The sequence below is a fragment of the Pantherophis guttatus genome, chromosome 15 (assembly GCF_059756535.1).
Source record: "Pantherophis guttatus breed Tessera chromosome 15, ASM5975653v1, whole genome shotgun sequence".
NCBI lineage: Eukaryota > Metazoa > Chordata > Lepidosauria > Squamata > Colubridae > Pantherophis > Pantherophis guttatus.
This window is the reverse complement of record NC_142077.1, coordinates 1840120-1863175: the sequence shown is the minus strand read 5'-3', so window position 1 is coordinate 1863175 and position 23056 is coordinate 1840120. Positions and strand designations below refer to the sequence as shown.

Here is a 23056-nt window from a genome sequence, read left to right as displayed (position 1 = left end):
GACTAACCAAAATCAGTGTTGACTGCGGTTCAGCCTGGATTTGTCTCTTGGACACTCCGGTTTGAGCAATATGTTGAATTCCCTGCAACAGGTGGAGGAGGAGGAGGAGGAGAGGAAGAGGAGGAAGAGGAGGAAGAGGAGGAGGAGGAGGAGGAAGAGGAGGAGGAGAGGAAGAGGAGGAAGAGGAAGAGGAGGAGGAGGAGAGGAAGAGGAGGAGGAGGAGGAGGAAGAGGAGGAGGAGGAGAGGAAGAGGGTGAAGAGGAGGAGGAGGAGGAGGAGGAAGAGGAGGAGGAGAGGAAGAGGAGGAGGAGGAGAGGAGGAAGAGGAAGAGGAGGAAGAGGAAGAGGAGGAGGAGGAGGAGAGGAAGAGGAGGAGGAGGAAGAGGAGGAGGAGGAGGAGGAGGAGGAGGAGGAAGAGGAGGAGGAGGAGGAGGAGAGGAAGAGGAGGAGGAGGAGGAAGAGGAGGAGGAGGAGGAGGAGGAGACCTGTGGGGTCTTTGGTGCTCTCTGGGCTTGGTGGTTTTCTTGCAGACGTTTCATCACCCAACTAGTGAACATGATCGGTGCTAGAAGGGAGTGGGGTGTATAGACAGGCGGAGGAAGAGGAGAAGTCCAGTCTACTCATTGTCAGTCATAACACTGCTAGTTGCAGGAATTGGGAAGTTTCTCTTTAATTCCAGGTTGTTTCTTTCCTTTTAATCATTTCCATCCATTGTTTCCTGCCTTCTGGTGCTTTGGAGAATAAATTGACCCCTCCTCTTCTTTGGGGCAGCCCCTCAAATGCTGGAATTCTTCTATCATGTCCCCCTCTAGTCCTCCTTTTCTCTAGTCTGGTTGAATTCCTGCAACCCTTCTTCCTATACTTTAATTTCCAGGCCTTTAATCGTTTCCCTTCCTCTTCTCTGCGCTTTTTCCAAAGTCTCAACAATCTTTTTTTTTTTTGTAACGCGGGGACCAAAAACTGGATGCGGTAATATTCCAGGTGTGGCCTTACTAAGGTTTTACAAAGCGATACTAACCCTTCACCTGATTTTTGATTCTGGGCCTCTGTTTATACAACCAAGGATCGTATTCGCTTTTTTTTTTTTTTTTTTTTGGCTGCTGGTTCATGTTTGAGGGATCGTCTAGTAGGACTCTTAAGATCCCTTTCGCCCGTGACTGTTTCTGAGCCAGGTTTCCCCTAATCTGGACTCGTCCCTTTGGGGTTTTTTTTTTTTTCCTGCCTAGGCATCAAACTTTAGCTTTTCTAGCCTGGCCTAATTTTTCCCTTTTTATTTATTTTTTATTTATTTATTTTAATTTGATTTATATGCCGCCCTTCTCCGGAGACTCAGGGTGGCTTACAATGCGTTAAGCAATAGCCTTCATCCTTTTGTATATTTATACAAGTCAGCTTATTGCCCCCACAAACTAGGTCCTCATTTAACCTACCTTAGAAAGGATGGAAGGCTGAGTCAACCTTGAGCCTTGGCGAGATTCGAACCTGCAGAAATTGCAGGCAGCTGTGTTAATAACAGGGTGCATTAAACCACTGTACTACCAAGGCTCCTGTTTTCCCTTTTAAAACACAAATTTTAATTTGTTTTTAATTTATTGGGGTGTTTTTAAATCTGTCTTCGGCCAAATTGTTTAATTCGGTTTTATTCTGTTTTTTTTTAATTTTGTATTTATGTGTTTTTATCCTGTGGCTGTTCACCGCCCTGAGTCCTTCGGGAGTAGGGCGGTATACAAATCGAATAAACTAAACTAAACTAAACTTTCTCCCTGTTCAAGTTCAACGCAAAGGAGCAAGAATTCCTTCCTTCTGGGTTAACCGCATCCTCGTAGTACATCGGGATGTTCAGTTCTTGGTGATTTGGGGGGGGTTAGGGGGGGGTATCTGCTATAACTCGGCCCCTCCCTCTCCGCCCGCCCTCCAGCCCTCCCCGGCCGGCCTCTTCCCATCCGAGCCCGCCCCTCGTCTTGCCTTCCTCGACATCGCAACGTCGGAGTAGCTCAGGGGCACTTTCGCTTTTCGCTCTCGAAGCGCAATGAAGACGCACAGGTACCTTTACGCGGCGCTGGCTTGTTGGGCGCTGGAGATCTTATGCCTGCAGGTGAGTGGTCCCCACCCCATCTCCCATGCGACCCCAACCCTTGCCCTCCTCGCCCCACTGTCCCGGGCCCCCCAGGACCTTTCTCCTGTCCTGGGTGGGGGGCTGAATATAGAGAGGGGGGTTAAAACTCGCATCGTCCGGCGCCGAATGTCTTTTTAAGGGGACTTTTCAAAAGTGGCATGGATGGAGAGGACTTTCCCCTCCTGGATACTGACTCCCATCATTCCCAGCCGGGAGAGGGGAGGGGGGGGTCTGCCTTCCCTCTTGGCCATCCCGCGACCCCTCCCCATATATACCCCCATTGTCTTCCCGTCGCTGTCCAAAAAAACAGAAAGAACCAGGCGAATAAATGAGGTCGTGGGTGCGTTTTCCTTTTTGGAGAGGGAGAAATTCGCTTTTCAAAGGCGAAGGGAAATTTATCGCGGGTGGGTGAAAGGATTTTCCGCGCGTCGAAAGGTCGGCTTTGCGTGGGCTCCGATTTTTTGGGGAGTGGGGGGGCTTCCCGTTTTCTTGCGAGCCTACGGGCGTTCCTCCCCCCTCTCCTGACGACCACCAGAGAGCCCCAAATTTATGTTGCTAAGTGAGACACGCATTCAGCCCCGTTTCTTGCCTCGGTTGTGAATGCGAATGACGGCGGTGGTTGAGTTAGTCAGCCGGTCGTTAAGCGAAGCTGGCCTCCCCCCCCACCCTTGACCTGGCTCGTCAGAAGGTCGCAAAAGGGAAAGCTGAGATCGTCGTAAATGTGAGTCAGGGGCCAAAGCGTTTTGAATGTTGGATCGCGGTGGGGAAGGTGCGACGGTCGTTAAGTGTGGAAAAACGGTCCCGCATCACTTTCTTTGACTTTGAATGGTCATTAAATGAACTGTTGTCGTTCAAGGACTATCTGGATTTTCCTGGCCCAGAAATGGGGCTGAAGAAGGCAGATATGTGTGATCTGACAGTTAGAACAATTCACCCGTGGAACAGCTTGCCACCAGAAAGTTGCCAATGCTCCAACACTGGAGGTTTTTAAGAAGAGTTTGGACCAACGGTACACAGGCCTGAGCAAGGGGTTGGACTAGAAGACCTCCAAGGTTCCTTCCAACTCTTTTATTCTATAATCCCAGATCAATTAACCAGTGGAACAACTTGCCACCAGAAGTTGTGGCTGTGCTCCGTCAGTGGAGGTTTTGAAGAAGAGATTGGACAGCCCTTTGTCTGAAATGGCACAGGGCTTCCTGCTTGAGCAGCGGGTTGGACTAGAAGACCTCTAAGGTCCCTTCTAGCTTTATTTTTTTTTCTTCTTCTGTTTATTCTGTGTGAGGTGACTTCCTTCGAGGCCAGTGGCTTGTAAAATTGGAATATTTAAAAGACAATATTCTTTACCTTAAGTGTTAAGTGTGGGTGGGCCACACGCACCTTTCTGAGTGGGTGGGTTTGGGCTTGTGACTTTTAACATAGTTGTGCGTCATTGACCTTTTGGGCCTTGTCACCACCCCCAATTAAATTTCCCTCCGGAAGCAGGGCTCATGCAAAGCCCCCCCCCCACTTCCCCCTTAAAGGGCAGGTGGGTTTCATACCACCTTCTCCGCCGCCCCCATTTTTAAGGACAGATGGGTGAAAAATTGCAGGAAGGAAAATCGGATGGTTTTATAACGGCAGATCCCTGCTGGAGACAGCCACGGCCGTAAGTACAGAGGTAGTCCTCAACTTATGACCACAACGGAGCGCCCAAAATTACGGTCGCAAAGCGAGACAGTGAGTTTGACGGCCTTTCCCGCTCCCGTTGTTAAGCGAATCCCTGCAGTCGTTAGGTTAAAGACACAGTTGTTAAGTGAATCTTGGCTTCCCCATTGGTCGGAAGTTTGCCAACCCACCGTCATAAGTACGAGTTGGCTGCCAAGCGTCTGAATTTTGATCACCGGACTGTGGGAATGCTGCAGAGTTGGAAGGGACCTTGGGAGGTCTTCTAGTCCAACCCTCAGCTCAGGCAGGCAGCCTTACATACCATTTGAGACAAATGGTTGTCCAATCTCTTCTTAAAAAGTGATGGAGCCCCCCCCCCCCCCGTAACTTCTGGTGGCATGTTGTTCCACTGGTTAATTGTCCTCATTATCGAGAAATTCTTCCTTAGTTCCAGGTTGCTTCTCTCCTTGATGAGTTTTCCATCCGTTGCTTCTTGTTCTACTTTTGGATGCTGTGGAGAATAAATTGACCCCCTCTTTTTGGGGGCAGCCCCTCAAATATTGGAACATTTCTCTCTCTCTCTCTCTCTCTCTCTCTCTCTCTCTCTCTCTCTATCTCTATCTCTATCTCTATCTCTATCTCTATCTATCTATCTATCTATCTATCTATCTATCTATATACTCTCTCTCTCTCTCTCTCTCTCTCTCTCTCTCTCTCTCTCTCTATCTATCTATCTATATATCTATATATCTATATATATATCTATCTATCTATATATATATATATATATATATATATATATAGTAGTTAATGATCTTAATGGATCATTTGCTGGGTATTCAGTGAGTGTATTTTTCTCCAATAAACATTGGTTATAATTTGGGAGGAGAAAGAGAGCTTGGTATCCCCTATTGATGATGACACCCGCTGGAAATCAGAAGGCCACGAGTTCAATTCCTGACGTAGGCCCGAAAGCAGCTGACCCGACCCCCCCCCAAGCCAGCCACTCTCTCTCAGCCCTAGGAAGCAGGCAATGGCCAATCGCTTCTGAAAAACCTTGCCAAGAAAACAGATTTGTCCGAGAAAACACCAGAAGTTCAAGCAGGCACCCCGAAAAAACCCTCCCCAAATAGGTCGGACGATGCCCTTCCCTGCCCGGATGTCCAGAGAGGATTATTAGATCCAGTTTGGATTATAAATTGGTAATCGGTGTCCACGTTTTTTTTTTTTTTTGCCTCGTCTTGCAAAAGAGATGGGTTTTCTTAGCCGATGTCGTTGCTGACCCAGCTCAGAGAAGGGGAAACTCTGCAACTTCCCTTAATCAAAGTCTGCTCCTCTTCAACGCTTCCTTGTTTTGATGATCTTAATGGTTCCCCTTAAATCTAGAGAGAACAGTCCCTGGCTTTACAGAGCCAAAATCCAACAGGCGAAGTAGTCAGCTGGCTTTTAATTCCTCCGCCCTCCCTCCCCGTGGGGTTTTACTCTTTCGTGTGTGATCGGAAAAGCTTTTGTTAAACTTGGAAGAGGCAGAAAATGGTCTCCCTGCAATCATTTGAAGGCGGCGGTTCTCGATTTTAACAACTTTTAAGATGGGTGGACTTCAACTCCCAGAATTCCCTAGCCAGCACAGCTGTCATCTATCTCTCTAGCTATATCTAGCTATTTAGCTTGCTATCACTCTATTATCTCTCTATCTAGCCATCTCAGAGGAGTTTTAATTTTGCTGGGTGTGCAAGGACAAAGAGTTCCGGTCAGCTAAAGGGTGGGGGGGATGGTGGACAATTGCAAAATAGTTGGAGAGAAAGAAAGAAGAGAGAGAGAGAGAAGGGGAGAGAAAGAGAAAAGAAAGAAAGGAAAGAAAAGAGAAAGAAAAGAGAGAGAAAGAGGGAGGGAGAAAGAAAGGGAGAAAAATGGAGAGAAGGGAGAGAGAAAAAAGAAAGGCAAGGAGGAAGGAAGGATATAGATAGATAGATAGATAGATAGATAGATAGATAGATAGATAGATATAGATGATAGATAGATAGATAGATAACAGATAGAGATAGATAGATAGATAGATAGATAGATAGATAGATAGATAGATAGATAGATAGATAGAGATGATAAAGAGAGGATAGAGAGAGAGAGAGAGAGAGGACAGATATAGAGATAGAGAAGATAGATAGATAGAGATAGATGATAGATAGATAGATAGATAGATAGATAGATCTCTATTCCTCTCTCTATTTATCTCTATCTATCATCTATCATCTCTCTATTACTGTACCTTTTTCTCTGTATCATCTATCTAGCTATCATCTCTTTATCTCTCTCATCTCTCTGTCCCTCTTCTGTCCATCCACCCATCTATCTATCTATCTATCTATCTATCTATCTATCTATCTATCTATCTAATGTTTCATATCTCCATCCATCCATCCATCCATCCATCTATTTATCCTCTCTCTATAATCTATCATCTATCTAGCTATTTAGCTATCCTCTCTCTGTGTCATCTATCTTTCTATCCCTCTTCTCTCTATTTCTATCTATCTATCTATCTATCTATCTATCTATCTATCTATCTATCTATCTATCCTTTATATCATCTATCTAGCTATCTAGCTCTTATCTCTCTCTGTGTGTCATCTATCTTTCTATCCCTCTTCTCTGTATCTCTCTATTTATATCTCTCTTATCATCTCTCTATCTATCATCTCTCTCTATCATCTCTCTCTCTCTCTCTATCATCTCTCTCTCTCTCTCTCTCTCTCATCTATCTAGCTATCTAGCTATCTCTCTCTCTCTATCATCTGTCTGCCTGCCTGTCCCTGTGGATTTTATTTCTCTAGCTCTCCATCTCTTTAGATTCATTTCAAACGCCCGTCGCGTTACGAAATGCCTATCAGGGTGAGAATTCAAAACAAGCTTTTTCCCTCCCCGCTGTTAACCCCACACGGCCTCGTGGCAAATGTTCCCCCAGCCCTGATGGAAATTTTTTTAAAGATATATATATATATATATTATAATAATAATTCGGTTTCTTTCCATTCAGCGCGGGGCAGAGAAAGGGGTTGCGTGGCTCGTATGTGGACACACTCACGCAGGCAGACTTCTTACGTGGTGACCGTATTTGCCCAAGATTACAGGAAGCGTGACTCAGAGTGCTAGTGAAGTGTGATTGTCACGTTTACTGTTAGCCTCTTATTTTGGAAAAAAAAAATAAATGTGAGCACAACACAATTGCGGCCGCTGGAAACTTTTAAAAGCCGCAAGCAGCTGTAGCTGCCTCGACGCCTTTTTTTAATTTTTGTGCAAAAAAGTCAAAACTTGGTCGGTTTCACAGAAGAGAGGAAAGAGAATCTATTCACCTCTTATTATTATAAATCAGGGTAGAGCCCGAACAGACCATGGTTTAAGTCTCTGTCCCGACTTGAACTATCGTGGCTTCTCCCGAGCATCGATTGGGCCTCCCCCCACCCTCCCAAAAAAATTTTTTTTTGTGCTTTGAAGCTGTGAAACCTTTCCAAAAAGGCCTCGTCCTGCATGAAGCATGAAAATTTCGTTCTTAAAAAACCTCCAGGGATGGAGCACCCACAACTTCTGGTGGCAAGCAGTTCCACGGGTTAATTGTCCTTAACTGTCAGGGAGTTTCTCCTTCATTCCATGTCTCCTTGGTTCGTTTCCACCCGTTGCTTCTTTTCCTGCCTTCAGGTGCTTTTGGACGATAAGATGATCCTTTCTTCTTTGGGGCAGCCCCCGAGATATGGGAACACTGCTCTCACATTTCTGTCATTAACAGAATAAAAGGGGACCTCAGAGGTCCTCTGGTCCAGCCCCCTGCTCAGGCAGGAGACTCTGTGCCACTCTTGTCCAAACTCTTCTTAAAAGCCTCCAGTAATGGAGAACACACAACTTCTGGTGGCAAGTTGTTCCGCTGATTAATTGTTCACAATTTCTCCTTAATTCTAGGTTGCTTCTCTCCTTGGTTAGCCAGCTGATTTTCGGGCCTTCTGAGCCTACCAGAACTCAGGAAAAAATGGGCTGTTTCCGGCCTCCAGAGGGCCTCCGGGGATGGGGAAGGCTGTTTTTACCCTCCCCAGGCGCCAAGAATGCCTCTGGAGCCTGGGGAGGGCAAAAAAAAAAACAGGCCTACCAGGCCCAACATGTCATCGCATGCCAAAAGCGGGGGAGCATGGGGGGGCGCATTGAATTATGGATGTGGGCACGTGTGTGTGTGACCACCCCCCCACCACCACTTTTGGCACGCGACGGCAAAAAGGTTAGCCATCATGCCCTATACCATTTCGGACTAACGGTTGTCCAATCTCTTCTTAAAAGTGATGGAGAACAAACAATTTCTAGTGGCAAGCTGTTCCGCTGACGAATTGTTGTCAGTCTCAGGAAATTTCTCAGGAGCGGGTGCGGTGGCCTAGAAGTGCAGCTCCAGCCTCACCATCAGGAGGCTTGTGAGTTCGATCCTAAGTAGAGGCAGATATTTCTCTCTCTCTCTCTCTGGGCACAACGAGAAATAGATCTGCCGAACAAAACTCCTCATTGGAGACAGGAAAGGCATCCGGCCATTAAATAAAATACACTCTGCTATCTCCATTCAGTTGCCCAGATTCCACTCCGCAACGGATTACGGGGTCGTTAAAAGAAGATGAGGATGATCAGGAAATGTCTCCTTAATTCTAAATTTGCTTCTCATCTTGGTTTAGCTTCCATCCGTTGCTTCTTCTCCTGCCTTCTAGAGCTCGGTTGTTTCGAAGTTTAGGAGACTCAAATTAAGGAACCCAAATTTGAGGAAGCTGTGGAATACATATATATATTAAAAAATATATATATTTTTTTAAAGCAAAGTGTGACGGCCGTATGCCGTGTCAGCTCCTTTGGGCGGTTGTGCAACGTGATCCATTCATCGCCGAAAAAAAAAGGGGGGAGACATCCCAGCCGAAGTGGGGTGAACTTTAGACAAGACGTCGGCAATTTCATATCCGTAGGGGGAGACCCACAAGTTTCCCTTTCCCAGCTGATGAGATTTTTTTTTTTTTTTGGTTTGTTTGAATCATCACCGTGATTTGATCGGCGACGTGACACTGCCCAGCGCGGCGATGGGCTTTAGTGCACGAACGCCGCAAAGTTGCCCCCGGAAACGGAATCGATTCGTTAGACCGTGGTTTCCCACGGAACCACGTTTTGCAAAGAGGGAGGGGGAGAAGCCGACCGGGCGTGAATCGATCGTTCCTGGGTTAAGCAACCCACCTTGGACGTAAGACAACCGATTGGGTTCAAGGCCAGAGTTAAAGATTTCATAATCTCCTGGATGGATTTTTGTCTCACTTTACGGCAAACCATGATTGGTGGTTTCTCCTTCTAACTAGCCGATGAATGCTTGGCTTTGTCCAGGAAGACGAAAAATGGTTTTGTTTCAGGATCGGAGGAGCTCGTAATTCATTGAGTACAGGCAGTCCTCGGCTTACGACAGTTTGCTCAGTGATTATTCGAAGTTACAACGGGGCGCTGAAAAAAAGCGAATTTAGGACCGTTTTTCACAGTAGCATCCTCGTGCGATCAACATTCAGGTGGTTGGCAACTGGCTCGCATTTACGACGGGGAGGGGTGTCACGTGATCCCCTTTTTGCAACCTTCTGACTCGATTCACTTAGCGACGGTGGCAAAGAAAGGTGGTGAAAACGGGGCAAGAGTCACTTAACCAGACGTCTCGCTTAGCCCCATAGGATTGGGGCTCATTTCTGGTCTTAAGTCAAGGACTATCTGTACCCATCAAGGAAATTAACAGAGCCTCCCACGGGGTACCCAACCGCCTGCGCCAAAATAATAATAATAAAAAAATAGAAATTTCCTGTCTTTGTGGCTTCTCGGGAGGTTGTTAAATGTTTGCTGAAATGAAACAATTAAATGGTTCTGAAAAAGGGCTCAGCTTCCCTTTTGCTTCCAACTCCAGAATTAAGAGACTAAAATGTGCCCGAACGACAAGTGGTCCTCGAATTACGACCGCAATCGAGCCCAACATCTTCGCTGCAAAGCGAGACCGCGGTAGAGCGAGTTCGACGACTTTCCTTTCCGCACGTTGTTGAGCGAATCACAGCAGCTGTTAAGCTAGCCACGCGGTTGTTAAGCGAATCCGGCTTCCCCCCTTTAATTCGCTCGTCGGAAGGTTCTCAAAAGGGGGAATCGGGGGACCCCCCAGGCAGGCTGAAACAGTTGCCGAGCATCCAAATTTGGACCATGAGCGTGAAAAACGCTCCTTTTTTCAGTGGCGTCGTAACGTTGAACGGTCATTAAACGAACGGGACCACCTGTAGTCCTTGAAAGAAGATGGGGGGAGGGGAAATGAGAAATAAGGATCAAAAGAAATCCTTTTGCATTGGAGGAAATTCTTGAAAAAAACCCCGAATTTTCCTCCCAGCTTCTTAGCCAATTTATTTTTTGTTTCCTTTCCCGCAGGCTCAGGGGCTGCCTTACACCCCCTCCCAGGGGTCTCGGTGCCTCAACCCCAGAGAAGAATATTACGAAGAAAACATCCAGAAATGTTGCCGTTTGTGCCCTCCAGGTAAGCTGCCGAGCCCCAGAGGTGTCACTCGGCTGAACCATTGCTGGCCCGTACGCGGCCTGTGCAGCTACTAGCTGATTCCGACAGCGAGGAGGCTGGTGTGGTGCTGCGCCGGCAGCCTGTGCAGCTGGCGCTCGAGTCGGACAGTGAGGAGGCTGGAGAAGATGTGGTGCCAGAGGCAGGGATTCAGCCAAGGCCTTCAGAACTTCCAGAACCTTCCATAAGTGAAGAGGACGAAGAGGAGGAGCCTCTTCTCGATGCACGGGCACGCAGAGCTGCCAAAAAGGCAGGAGTGGCTCCTCAGGAGGAGGTCTCCTCAAGAATAAGGCTTGGGGCTAATTGGCCACTCCCTTAGCCTATTTAAGGAGGAATGCCGACTGAAGCAATTTGCAGGGAACAACTTCGTTCACATTCCTTCTTGTCTTGTCTTGCTTATCTTCTCAGCTTCCTGCAAATTGCTTTCTGGGCATTCTGCCAACCACAGTAAGCTTTCAGTTATTATTCTTTGAATTCTTGGCGGCTGTTAATGCAGTTCATTAACAGCCGCTGGTGTAAAAAGACTGGTTTATTCAGTAAACCAAGGTTTGAACGGACTTTGTGTGTGCTGCGTTCTTTGGGATCCGTAGCTGGGGCAGAACAATTGCACCGAAATCACGATTGCGCATCAGGAGGTCGTGAGTGGCCCACGCATGTTTCTCACTGTAAAAAAAAAAATGCAGTTCCGGCAAGTCCTCAACGTACAACTGCGACGGAGGCCGGAATTTTTACACTGCTGAGTGTTTTTACGACTTGTCTCGCCCCCATTTTTAAGCCAATCGCTGCGCTTGTTAAGTTAGTCCCACGGTTGTTAAGCGAATCGGGCTTCCCCCCTTGACTTTGCTCGTCGGAAGGTCGCCAAAAGGGGGAAATCGGGGGGCACTCCCGCCACCGTCGTAAATACGAGCCGGTTGGTGGCCGAGCATGAGAATTTGGATCAGGTGACCACGGGGATGCCGGAACGGCCGTAAGGGTGAAGAACGGTCCTAAGCCCCTTTTTTTTCTGTGCCGTTGTAACTTGGAACGGTCACTAAATGAACGGTTGTAAGTCGAGGACGACTTGTAGACATCCAGCGACGCAGCACCCACAACTCCGAATGGCAAGCTATTCCATTGATTCATCATCTTCATCATTTACGTCATCATCATCATCTTTTAACGACCCCATAATCCGTTGTGGGGTGGAGTCTGGGCAACTGAATGAAGCTAGCAGGGTGTTTTTAATGGCCGGATGCCTTTCTTGTTGCCAGTACGGAGTTTTGTTCGGCAGATCTATTTCTCATCGTGCCCACAGAGAGAGAGAGAGAGGGAAATATCTGCCTCTACCTAGAATCGAACTCACAGCCTTCTGATTGTGAGGCAAGAGCACCACTTCGAGGCCACCGCACCCACGCCAAGCTGTCCCGTTGATTAATTGTTCTTAATTAATTGTGCATCATTGATGAACAATTAATTGCTAAGGAGGGAGACTCAACCATGGAAGGGGAGAGACCTCAGACTCCGTTCAGAGTTTGCAGAATCTATATCCGGACACAGTTTCAAGGCCGGCTTTTCCCCTTCTCTGTTACAGGTTTCCGTGTGCAACAGAAGTGCGACAACGGTGTCAACACGCAATGCGTCCGGTGCGCGGAAGGCTCGTACAACACGGGCTGGAGTCGAGCCGGGAGATGTTTTAGTTGCTCGCCACAATGCAAAGAAGGTAAGCAGAGGGCAGGTGGCATAGCCGGAGGAGGGGCATAAGCCTCAGGAAAAGAGGAGGAGGAAGAGGAGGAAGAGAAGGACAGGAGGACGAGAAAGAGAGGAGAAGGAAAAGAAGGAGAGAAGGAGGAAGAAGAGAGAAAGGAGAGAAGAAGGAGAGCAGGAGGAAGAAAGAAAGAAAGGAGAGGAGGAGGAGGAGGAGGAGAAAAAGGAGAGGAGCAGGCAAAGGAGAGAAGGAGGAAGAAGAGGGAAAGGAGAGAAGAAGGAGAGGAGCAGGAGGAAGAAGGAGAGGAGGAGGAGAAGGACAGGAGGAGGAGAAATAGGAGAGGAGAAGGAAAAGGAGAAAGGAGAGAAGAGCAGGAGGAGGAAAAGAAGGAGAGAAGGAGAGAAAGAGAGGAGAAAGAGAGGAGGAGGAGAGAAGGTGAAGGAGACAAAGAGGAAGAAAAGGAGAGGAGAAGGAAAAGAAGAAGGAGGAAGGAGAGAAGAGCAGGAGGAGGAAAAGAAGGAGAGAAAGAGAGAAAGAGAGGAGAAAGAGAGGGGGAGGAGAGAAGGTGGAGACAAAGAGGAAGAAAAGGAGAGGAGAAGGAAAAGAAGAAGGAGGAAGGAGAGAAGAGCAGGAGGAGGAAAAGAAGGAGAGAAGGAGATAAAGAGAGGAGAAAGAGAGGAGGAGGAGAGAAGGTGAAGGAGAGAAAGAGGAAGAAAAGGAGAGGAGAAGGAAAAGAAGGAGAGAAGGAGGAAGGAGAGAAGAGCAGGAGGAGGAAAAGGAGAGAAGGAGAGAAAGAGAGGAGAAAGAGAGGAGGAGGAGAGAAGGTGAAGGAGAGAAAGAGGAAGAAAAGGAGAGGAGAAGGAAAAGAAGGAGAGAAGGAGAAAAGAGGAGGAGGAGGAGGCGATAATGAGCCAACACTATCCTATCTTTGGCCCTTGACTTTCTCTTTCCACTTAACGACCACCGTTCAGCCCAAAATTTCTGTGGCCAAGCGAGACCACCGTTAAGGCGAGTTTTGCCTTGCTTTGTGGCCTTGCTCGCTTGCCCCTGTTGTTAAGCGAATCACTGCGCCGATCACCTGACATTCCCCGGGGAATGCTGCAATGGTCATAAGTGTAAACAACGGTCGTAAGTTCCCTTTTTTTTTTCCAGTGCCGTGGAAACTTCGGGATGACGAGGTCCTTGGCCTTCTGAAGGCCTTAAAGAGCAGACCCCCCCCCGAAATGAAGGGCAATGGACCCCCCCCGGTCTCCTTCCAGCTGCCCCCTTTTGCCCCCTAATAATCCAACCCCCCCCTTTTTTTTCTGAAACAGGATTTGTGGAAGAAAAAACCTGCACCCACACCCAAAACCGGGTATGCTGGTGTCGACCGGACCACTTCTGCAGCTTGGTGGTCTCTGACAAATGCTACCACTGCCAGCCTTACCAGAAGTGCGCGATGGGCTACGGAGTGCTCCGAGAAGGTAGGTTGGGAGGCAGTGTTGGTGCCCATCAAATATATATTTTTAAAAAGTGCGTGTATGTTTCTTGCTACGTTGCAAAACAAGATCGGGCAACAGGCGAGATCCTGGTCCTGTTCTAAGTTGTTTTGTTTAAGACGTTTCATGACCCAACTAGAGAACATCATCAGTGCTGGAAGAGAGTAGAGTTTGCAGAGAGGAAGAGGAGGAGGAGGAGGAGGAGAGAGGAAGGAGGACTGTGAGATGCTTGGTGCTCTCTGAGCGTGGCTCTTTTCTTGGAAATGTTTCCTGACCCAAACAAAATTAACACCATCCTCATTTCTAGCCCTGATGATACTACCTAGTTCGGTCATGAAACGTCTGTGAGAAAACAGCCAGAGCAAAGTTATTGGAGCAATAAACCTCACAGGGCAATCAACGTTTTGTGCATAAGCACAAGGTACAGATCATTTAGATTTCCTAGTACGGTTTTCTCTTTGACATTTTTTTTTCCCCTTTTCCAAAAAAAAGGAATACCTTCAATAATATATATATATATTATTATATATATATAAATTTAATAAATAAATAAATAAAATAAAAAAGGAAAAATGGGACAGGAGAAACGGCTCCTATCGATGGCGCTGCATAAATGTTTGAATCGTAATGTTTAGTTCCTGATTCGCACAAGTTTTATCGACGGGAAAAGGAAGTTTACAGAAAGGCAGGAAAAGGCCGGGAATTTTGGCAAAAAGATGGCGGGACGTTAGCCAAGCAGAATTTGGCTCCGGCTTTCAAAATTTAAGAATAGTCAAAGAAGTAGCTGGACTTGAAGGAGCTGGATTTCAGCTCGTATACAGGTCGTCCTCGACTTACGACTCGACAGAGGAGGCCAAAATTTCTGCCGCTGAGCGAGACCGTTTCTGAAGTGCTCCGTTTTACGACTTTTTCCTGCCGCTGTTGTTCAGCGAATCACGTGCCCTTGTGAAGTGGGTCGTTAAGCGAATCTAGCTTCCCCATCGAAAAAGGCGATCACGTGACTTCCGGACTCACTTAACGACCCCGTTGCTAAGTTAACAACGGCACTTACCAACCGTCGTAAAACTCACTTAACAAATGTCTCACTGAGCGGCGGACATTTTGGGGCTCCCTTGCGGTCGTACGTCGAGGACTAGCTGCGTTTTCCAAAACGTGGTATCCAAGGAAATCAGGCTGACTCCAGAAAATAATATGATAAATTATAATAATTTTTAAAATATGTCACTAGTACGTATTTATAAAATCTATGCTCCGCGCCAATCGGTCGCCACTCTTGATGCTTACAAAATAGGCAGAGAAAATGGGATTTAAAAACCCCACAGATAAATAGCTTTTAAGCCTCTAAAACCTCGGTGTGAATAAAGAAATGTTATACACCTTGAGCATCATTTGATGTTCTATCCGCCCCGAAGCTTAAGGGAGAGTCCGGAAGATTACAATCACGTAGGTAGGTGTGTGTGTGTGTGTGTGTGGGACTCTCCCTGGCACACTGCGTGGAAGTGAAAGTTGGACTTTGAGAGAGAGAGAGAAAAAAAAGGCAGGACGGGAGAGGACATTTAGGCTTTTTGAACTTTCGTGTTGGAGAGGACACGCTGGAAAGGCGAGCCAATAAACAAACCAGAAGGTCATTGAACCATCGAGCCGATGATGTTTCCTGCCTGAGCAGGGGGTTGGACTAGAAGACCTCCAAGGTCCCTTCCGACTCTGTGATTCTATTCTATACTATTCTTCATTTATTCTATTCTATTTTTCATTTATTCTACTCTACTCTACTCCACTCTACACTATTCTATTCTTCATTTATTCTACTCTACTCCACTCCACTCTATTCTATTCTATTCTTCATTCTATTCTATTCTTCATTCTATTCTATTCTATTCTATTCTATTCTTCATTCTATTCTATTCTTCATTTATTCTATTCTATTCTTCATTCTATTCTATTCTCCATTCTATTCTATTCTTCATTTATTCTATTCTTCATTCTATTCTACTCTATTCTTCATTCAATTCTTCATTCTATTCTATTCTTCATTTATTCTATTTTTCAGTTATTCTACTCTATTCTATTCTTCATTTATTCTACTCTACTCTACTCTACTCCACTCCACTCCACTCTATTCTATTCTATTCTTCATTCTATTCTATTCTATTCTATTCTTCATTCTATTCTATTCTTCATTTATTCTACTCTACTCTACTCCACTCCACTCTATTCTATTCTATTCTTCATTCTATTCTATTCTTCATTTATTCTATTCTATTCTATTCTATTCTATTCTATTCTATTCTATTCTATTCTATTCTATTCTATTCTCCATTTATTCTATTCTATTCTTCATTTATTCTATTCTATTCCCCATTTATTCTATTCTATTCTTCATTTATACTACTTTACTCTACTCTACTCTACTCTACTCTACTCTACTCTACTCTACTCTACTCTATTCTATTCTATTCTATTCTATTCTATTCTATTCTATTCTATTCTATTCTATGAAGTGTGGCAAATGGCCACACTCAGAACAAGAAGCAACGGATGGAAACTCATCAAGGAGAGAAGCAACCTAGAACCAAGGAGGAATTTCCCAGAAACAATTAAATCAGTGGAACGACTTGCCACTAGAAGCTGTGGCCGCTCCAACGCTGGAGGTTAAGATTGAGATGAAAACCCGAAGATCTTGGCTTGGGATGAGACCTTCTCCTCCAGCTATTCTCCTTCCCTACTTCCTGGGGGAAGGGGATGTTCCTACTCTGACATCAGAAATAAGTCCAGAATTACTCCTGATGGGCTAATTTGGACTTACAACAGTTCATTTAGTGACGGCTTGTTGGAAAGAGGCAGGTAGAAATAGCATGGTCAACTTCCACATAAACTTGCCATTCCTTAAAAACTCAGGTTTAATTTTAAGGTGGATCCCCCTACCCTCTTTTTCCTCTTTCCTCTTGAAGGCTACCTCTTGAGAGAGGAAGGCTGGGAACATTTGAGATAGGAGGCTGTTGCGTTGCCATTTCTTGTGTATATATATATATATATATTATTTTTTTTAAGGTGGTGCGTTCCTGATTTCCTCACATTGTTGTGTTTCCAGCGAGTCGGGCATTTTTTTTGGTGGGCTCCAAAGTGTCTGTCCAACTTTTAAAAGCCATTTCCTCTCCTCTCCCTTTGCACTTCTCCAGCTGCAACCAGCCCGTGGCGACTCTTTTGAGAAATTCTCGTTTCTTTGCAGGCACCAGAGAAACGGATGTGGAATGCGCCCTGTGCCAACCGGGCACCTTCTCCGATCATGAGTCTCACCAGAGTTTCTGCACACCTCACCGGATGTACGTTGGTGGTTGTGTTGTTTAGACACAGCTTTGGGGAGGAGGGAGCCTGCTTTCAAACCCATGCAGGGGGGGGGGGAAAGCTGCAATAAGTCTCGCGTGCCTCCAAGCCCTCAAATTGTTTATTATGATTTGGAATAGAATGGGAGGGGAGGGGAGGGGAGGGAAGAGAAGACGAGAGGAGAGGAGAGGAGAGGAGAGGAGAGGAGAAGAAAATAGGATAGGACAGGATAGAAAATAGAAGAGAAAATAGAGAAGAGAAGAAAACATCAGAACAGAACAAGAAAATAGGATAGGATAGGATAGAAAATAGAAGAGAAAAATAGAGAAGAGAAAAAGAAAAAGGATAGAAAATAGAAGAGAAAATAGAGAGAAGGGGAGGGAGAGGAGGAGAGGAGAGGAGAGGAGAAGAGAAGAGAAGAGAAGAGAAGAGAAGAGAAGAGAAGAGAAGAGAAGAGAAGAGAAGAAGAAGAAAATAGGATAGGACAGGATAGGATAGGATAGGATAGAAAATAGAAGAGAAAATTAGAGAAGAGAAAAAGAAAATGGATAGAAAATAGAAGAGAAAATAGAAGGGGAGGAGAAGGAGAGGAGAGGAGAGAAGAGGAGAAGAGAAGAGAAGAGAAGAGAAGAGAAGAGAAGAGAAGAGAAGAGAAGAGAAGAAGAAAATAGGATAGGATAGAAAATAGAAGAGAAAATAGAGAAGAGAACAGAAGAGAAAAAGAAAATGGATAGAAAATAGAAGAGAAAATAGAGAGAAGGGGACGGGAGGGAGAGGAGACGAGAGGAAAGGAGAGGAGAGGAGAGGAGAGAGGAGAAGAGAAGAGGACAGGACAAGACAGGACAGGACAGGACAGGATAGAATAGAAAATAGAAGAAAAAATAGAGAAGAGAAGAGAAAAAGAAAATGGATAGAAAATAGAAGAGAAAATAGAGAGAAGGGGACGGGAGGGAGAGGAGAGGAGAGGAGAGGAGAGGACAGGACAGGACAGGACAGGACAGGATAGGATAGGATAGGATAGGATAGGATAGGATAGAAAATAGAAGAAAAAACAGAGAAGAAAAGAGAAGAAAACAACAGAACAGAACAAGAAAATAGGATAGGATAGAATAAAAATTAGAAAAGAAAATTAGAGAAGAGAAAAAGAAAATGGATAGAAGATAGAAGAGAAAATAGAGGGGAGGGGAGGGGAGGAGAAGAGAAGAGGAGAGGATGGGATAGAATAGAAAATAGAGAAGAGAAGAGAAAATAGAATAAAAGTTCTAAAATAGAAACTGGCACAGCACCCCAGGGGGTTGGGAAAGATGACCTCTGGATGCCATACCTAACCTCCTTACTGGAAACACCTCCATCCTCTAAAATAACCGTTGAACTTTCTGAGGGTAAGAAAAGTTGTGTCATAAAAATGTCACGTTCGCACAACAGAGCCCTTGGTTTGGAAAGTCCTCCAGTTAAGTTTCACTTGTTTCACAAGTTCACTTATTTCACTTGTTCATTTTGATGGTGGTTATTGTTTTTTTTTTGTTTTGTTTTGTTTTTTTTCTTCCCCTGACAAGATGTCAGTCGCCGCTCGTTCTCGGAAACAGCACCCACAACACCGTTTGCGGCAACCCAGGTGGGCAGGTTGACCCCGCGACAACTTCAACGCAACTCACAACCTCTACGAAGAGGCTCAGGTGGCACATTGGGACCGAGAGGCCCACCTTCAACAAACAGGATCCATCAGCACAGACTGGTGAGCAAGAGGGGGGAATAAATTGTTGGCATTTTCCTTCTAAAGGTGGGTTTCGTTTAGAGTAGGGGGTCTCCAAACTTTGCAAGTATAATACTTGTGGATTTCAATTCCCAGAATTCCCCCAGCAGCCATTTTTAAGAGTTGTGGACTTCAACTCCCATAATTCCCCAGTCAGTCACTTTTAAGACTTGTGGACTTCAACTCCCAGAATTCCCCAGCAGCCATTTTAAGATTTGTGGACTTAACTCCCAGAATTCCCCAGTCTGTCACTTTAAGACATGGACTTCAACTCCCAGAATTCCCCAGTCACTTTAAAACCTGTGGACTTCCACTCCCAGAATTCCCCAGCAGCCATTTTAAGAGTTGTGGACTTCAACTCCCAGAATTCCCCAGTCAGTCACTTTTTAAGACTTGTGGACTTCAACTCCCAGAATTCCTCAGCAGCCATTTTAAGAGTTGTGGACTTCAACTCCCAGAATTCCCCAGTCAGTCACTTTTTAAGACTTGTGGACTTCAACTCCCAGAATTCCTCAGCAGCCATTTTAAGACTTGTGGACTTCAACTCCCAGAATTCCCTAGCCAAGTCCACATGGTCATGTGTTTTACATTCGGACGCTTGGCAACTGACTCATATTTATGGCGGTCGCAGCGTCCTGGGGTCACGTGATCCCCCTTTTGCGACCTTCCGACAAGCGAAGTCCATGGAGAGGCCCAATTCACTTAACAACGGTGTTTCTAATTTAACAACGGCAGTGATTCGCTTAAGAAATGCGGCCAGGCAAGTCGTAAAATGGGGCAAAACTCACTTCGCAAATGTCTCACTTAGCGACCTAAATGCTGGACTCCCTTGTGGTCATAAGTCGAGGACTACCTGTATTCTAGAGATGCCATAGAAATGCTGGAGGAATTAGGACAACCTGAGATGATAGCCAAGGACGACACCTCTCTGCTTCCCTCTAGTGTCTGTTTAAAGGTTCCACAGCTTAAATACTGCAATAACCAAAACTTTCCCAAACATTTTCCACTGGTTTTAACCCATTTTTTCCCTGGTTCTTTGGAATAGAGGAGGCCAGAGAAAACTGAAATTTCTTAGCACGGCTTGGTCCTCCTAACTGTGCATTTTTATCTCTTTGTTTTGCGTCCAGGGCGGATTGTCGGCATGACAGCTATTCCGGTGGTGCTAGCGGCTCTCATTTGCTTCGTTGTTTTTAGAAAAAGTGGTAAGTTGATATAAATATATATATATCACTAAAGATCAAATGGAGTGTACAGTCACCATGTGCTTTACTGCTTAACTGCTTAACTGCTTAACTGTAACAGCAAACAAAGGAACATAGATTAGTAGATTCAAACTTGTAAACACTGCCATCTGGTGGCTGAATATTATTGTAGTTGTTGCACAGTATATATATATATTCCAACAATGAATTCCAACATTTAATTTTCTCTCTGGCAGGTCAAAAGTGTGTCCCCTTATGGGAGGAGCAAAAACAGGTGAGCATTGATCTCTTTTGGGTCTGGAAATCAGAATTTGGGCAGCTTCCTCGTCAGAGATACCAAAAGCGAAAACGGGGCTGCCAGGTCCCCAATTTTGGGTCTGGGGTCCTAGCAGATCAATCCACCAATGACGTTCGGCTTCCCCGTTTCCTTCCAGCCGTTCTCGGCGGCCGAAAAGTTCCCGGGGAAGTGGCCTCAGGAGCCCGCAGCCGTGGGGCAGGAGAAGGACAGTCTCTTGCGGATGTCCCCCTCCAGTTTTTGGGACAGCCCTGAGAAAAGAAGCGAAACCAACGACGGAGACCCTCCCAAGGTGGAAACGGACGACGTGCAACAGAGATCGTTGAACGACAGGACATGTTACAGCGCAGAAGACTCAAGTGAGACCCTTGGGGTGGGGGGTTAGATCGGAGGGGGGGGGCAGCTCCATTTGTGGGGTGGTGGGTCGCATCAGGCCAGACTGGGTCCTTGGGAAGCCTAGGATTGTGGGGCCCTTGGGGCGCCCCGAGTTTGCCTTGGAAACGTTTCACGGCCGTACTAGGGAACGTCATCCATGCTGGAAGGGAGTGGTGTTTGTGGAGTGGAGGGGGAGAAAGAGGAAAAGGAGGAGGAGAAGGTGGGGAGGAGGAAGACCTTGGGGTCCTTGGTGGTCTCAGAACTTGATGGTTTTCTTGCAGACGTTTCATGACCCAATTAGGTAACATCATCAGGGCTAGAACTAACATCAGCACTGATGACGTTCCCTAGTTGGGTCATGAAAAGTCTGCAAGAAACCCACCAAGCTCAGAGACGACCAAGGACCTCTCATTTCAACACTGAGGTACAAATATTCTTTCTTTCTTTCTTTCTCTTCTTCTTCCTTTCTCTTCGTCTTCCTTTCTTCCCTTCCTTCCTTCCTCCTTCCTTTTTTCTTCCTTTCTCCCTTTTTGTTTCTGTTTCTCTCTCCCTTTCTCTTCTTCCTTCCTTCCTTCCTTCTTTCTTTTCTTTTTTCTTCCTTTCTCCCTTTTTGTTTGTTTCTCTCTCCCTTTCTCTTCTTCCTTCCTTCCTCCTTTCTTTTTTTTTCTTTCTTTCTCCCTTTTTGTTTCTCTCTCCCTTTCTCTTCCTTCCTTCCTCTTCCTTCCTCTTTTTTCTTCCTTTCTCCCTGTTTGTTTCTCTCTCCTTTCCTCTTCTTCCTTCCTTTCCTTCCTTCCTTCTTCCTTTTTCTTCTTTCTCCCTTTCTGTTTCTGTTCTTTCTTTCTTTCCTTTCTTCCTTTCTTTTCTCTTTCTCTGCCTTTTTCTTTCTTTCTCTCTCTCTCCTTCCTTCCTTCCTTCCTCTCTCTCTCTCTCTCTCTTTTTATTTCTTTCTCTCTTTCCTGGTTTCTCTCCCCCCATTCCTTCCTTCCTTCCTCTCTCTCTCTATTTCTTTCTCTCTTTCCTAGTTTCTCTCCCCCCCTTCCTCCCTCCCTCCCTCCCTCCCTTCTTTATTTATAACACATTCCTTCCTTTTTCAGCAGGGATGGTGGGAAATGGGAAAACCCATGTGAACGTTAGCTGTGTGGTCAGTATCTGCAACGGAGGCCACTCTCCGGCGTTGAAGCCCCCGGGGGCGGCCGAAGCCGGACACCTCGCAGACCCTCCCCTCTCGCAGGAAGAAACCACCACGAGAAGAGAGCCCGGCCGGCCAATTGCGGTGGAGGTGGAAGACAGTTTGGACTTCTTGGACCCCTGCGGGGGAAAACCCCTCCCGCTTAGCGTCCAAGACGCCGGCATGAAGAACTCATGAGAACGACGGAGGGTATTCCGGGCAGGGACTTCCACCCTGCTCAAGAAACTCCATGAAAAACTGAGGCAGGCGGGAAGTTTCTGAAGGGGGGGAAAAAAACTATTTAGGCAGTCCTCGACTTGGGACTATTTGTTTACCGACGGCTGACGTCGCAACAGTGCTGAAAAAGAAAAGGCGATTTAGGACCCCGTCCTCGCACTTACGACCGTCGCAGCATTCGTCGTTGTCGCGCGATCAAAATTCAGAACGCTTAGCAACTGACTCACATTTACGCTGGTCCTGGGGGGGGCCGGTGTCACGCGATCCCCTTTTTGCGACCTTCCCAGTCAGCGGGGACAGACGGCGGATTTGCTTTAACGACCGCGTGACTAACCGAGCAACCCCAGCGATTCGCTTAACGACGGCAGCAAGGAAGTTCATCCAAGGGAGCAGGATTCCTTGTCTTGCTTGGCAAGCAAAAATTTTGGGCTCCGTTGGGGGGGGGTCGTAAATCGAGGACAACCTGGCGTTGAATTCAAGGAATAATTGTCCCGAACCCCGAGAGATGATTTGCAAGCTTTCTTAAAAACCAGTCTTAAAAACGCACAATTTTTCCCCCAAAAAACATCTCATCATCTCAGTTTATGGCGGTGCCAAAATTTCAGATCAGCCGTAAACGTCTCTCTCTCTCTCTCTCTCTCTGCTGCCCCCTTATGACTGTCCAGATTTCTGCAGCCGAAATAGTAGCCGAGTTTTAATTTCAGGGTTTTTTTTTTTTCATCTTCTTGTTGTCGGTCTTTCCTATTTTTGTACTCTTGCTGAATAAAGTGCAATTTTAAATAAGAGAGTGGAAAACCACAACGCTTGCGTTTATGCCTGTTTTAGCTACTCGCTACTTGCTTTTTAAAAGACCGAGTTTTCCACGGCAAAGATTGCAAGAAAGAAAAACACAGATTCGACTTGGTTTTTATTGTTGTTTGTTTGGGTTTTTTTGCACAACGTCTTACATACACCGGCCTGGCCTCCGAATTATCCTGCGTGGCCGATGAATAAAGGTTTCCAAGTTATCAAAAGTTGGCCCAATTTATGTTGCCTTCCCAATTTCAGCATAGAAACCGAAATTGAGACAGGAATTATTTAAACCTTTGGGACTGGATTTTCTTGGGTTTTTTTTTTTTCCCCTTGAAAACATTTCGCTTCTCATCCAAGAAGCTTCTTCAGTTCTGGATGAGAAGCGAAATGTTTTCAA

The 23056-nt window shown here is 46.0% G+C and overlaps 1 protein-coding gene across 2 annotated transcripts; it reads left to right on the top strand.

Annotated features, from left to right (window-relative positions):
- The first annotated feature begins 1963 nt into the window (after window positions 1-1963).
- TNFRSF1B (TNF receptor superfamily member 1B) lies at window positions 1964-22665 on the top strand. 2 transcript variants are annotated; one of them, XM_060684748.2, is made up of 10 exons: window positions 1964-2094; window positions 10210-10315; window positions 11922-12050; window positions 13349-13498; window positions 16743-16836; window positions 18394-18572; window positions 19718-19792; window positions 20029-20066; window positions 20227-20446; window positions 21560-22665. In XM_060684748.2, exons 1-10 carry the CDS (start codon window positions 2029-2031, stop codon window positions 21826-21828), a joined length of 1326 nt encoding a protein of 441 aa, XP_060540731.2. In that variant the 5' UTR covers window positions 1964-2028; the 3' UTR covers window positions 21829-22665. The 2 variants fall into 2 exon arrangements, with proteins under 2 accessions (XP_060540731.2, XP_060540730.2); XM_060684747.2 differs by having other exon boundaries at window positions 21557-22665.
- Window positions 22666-23056: the final 391 nt, after the last annotated feature.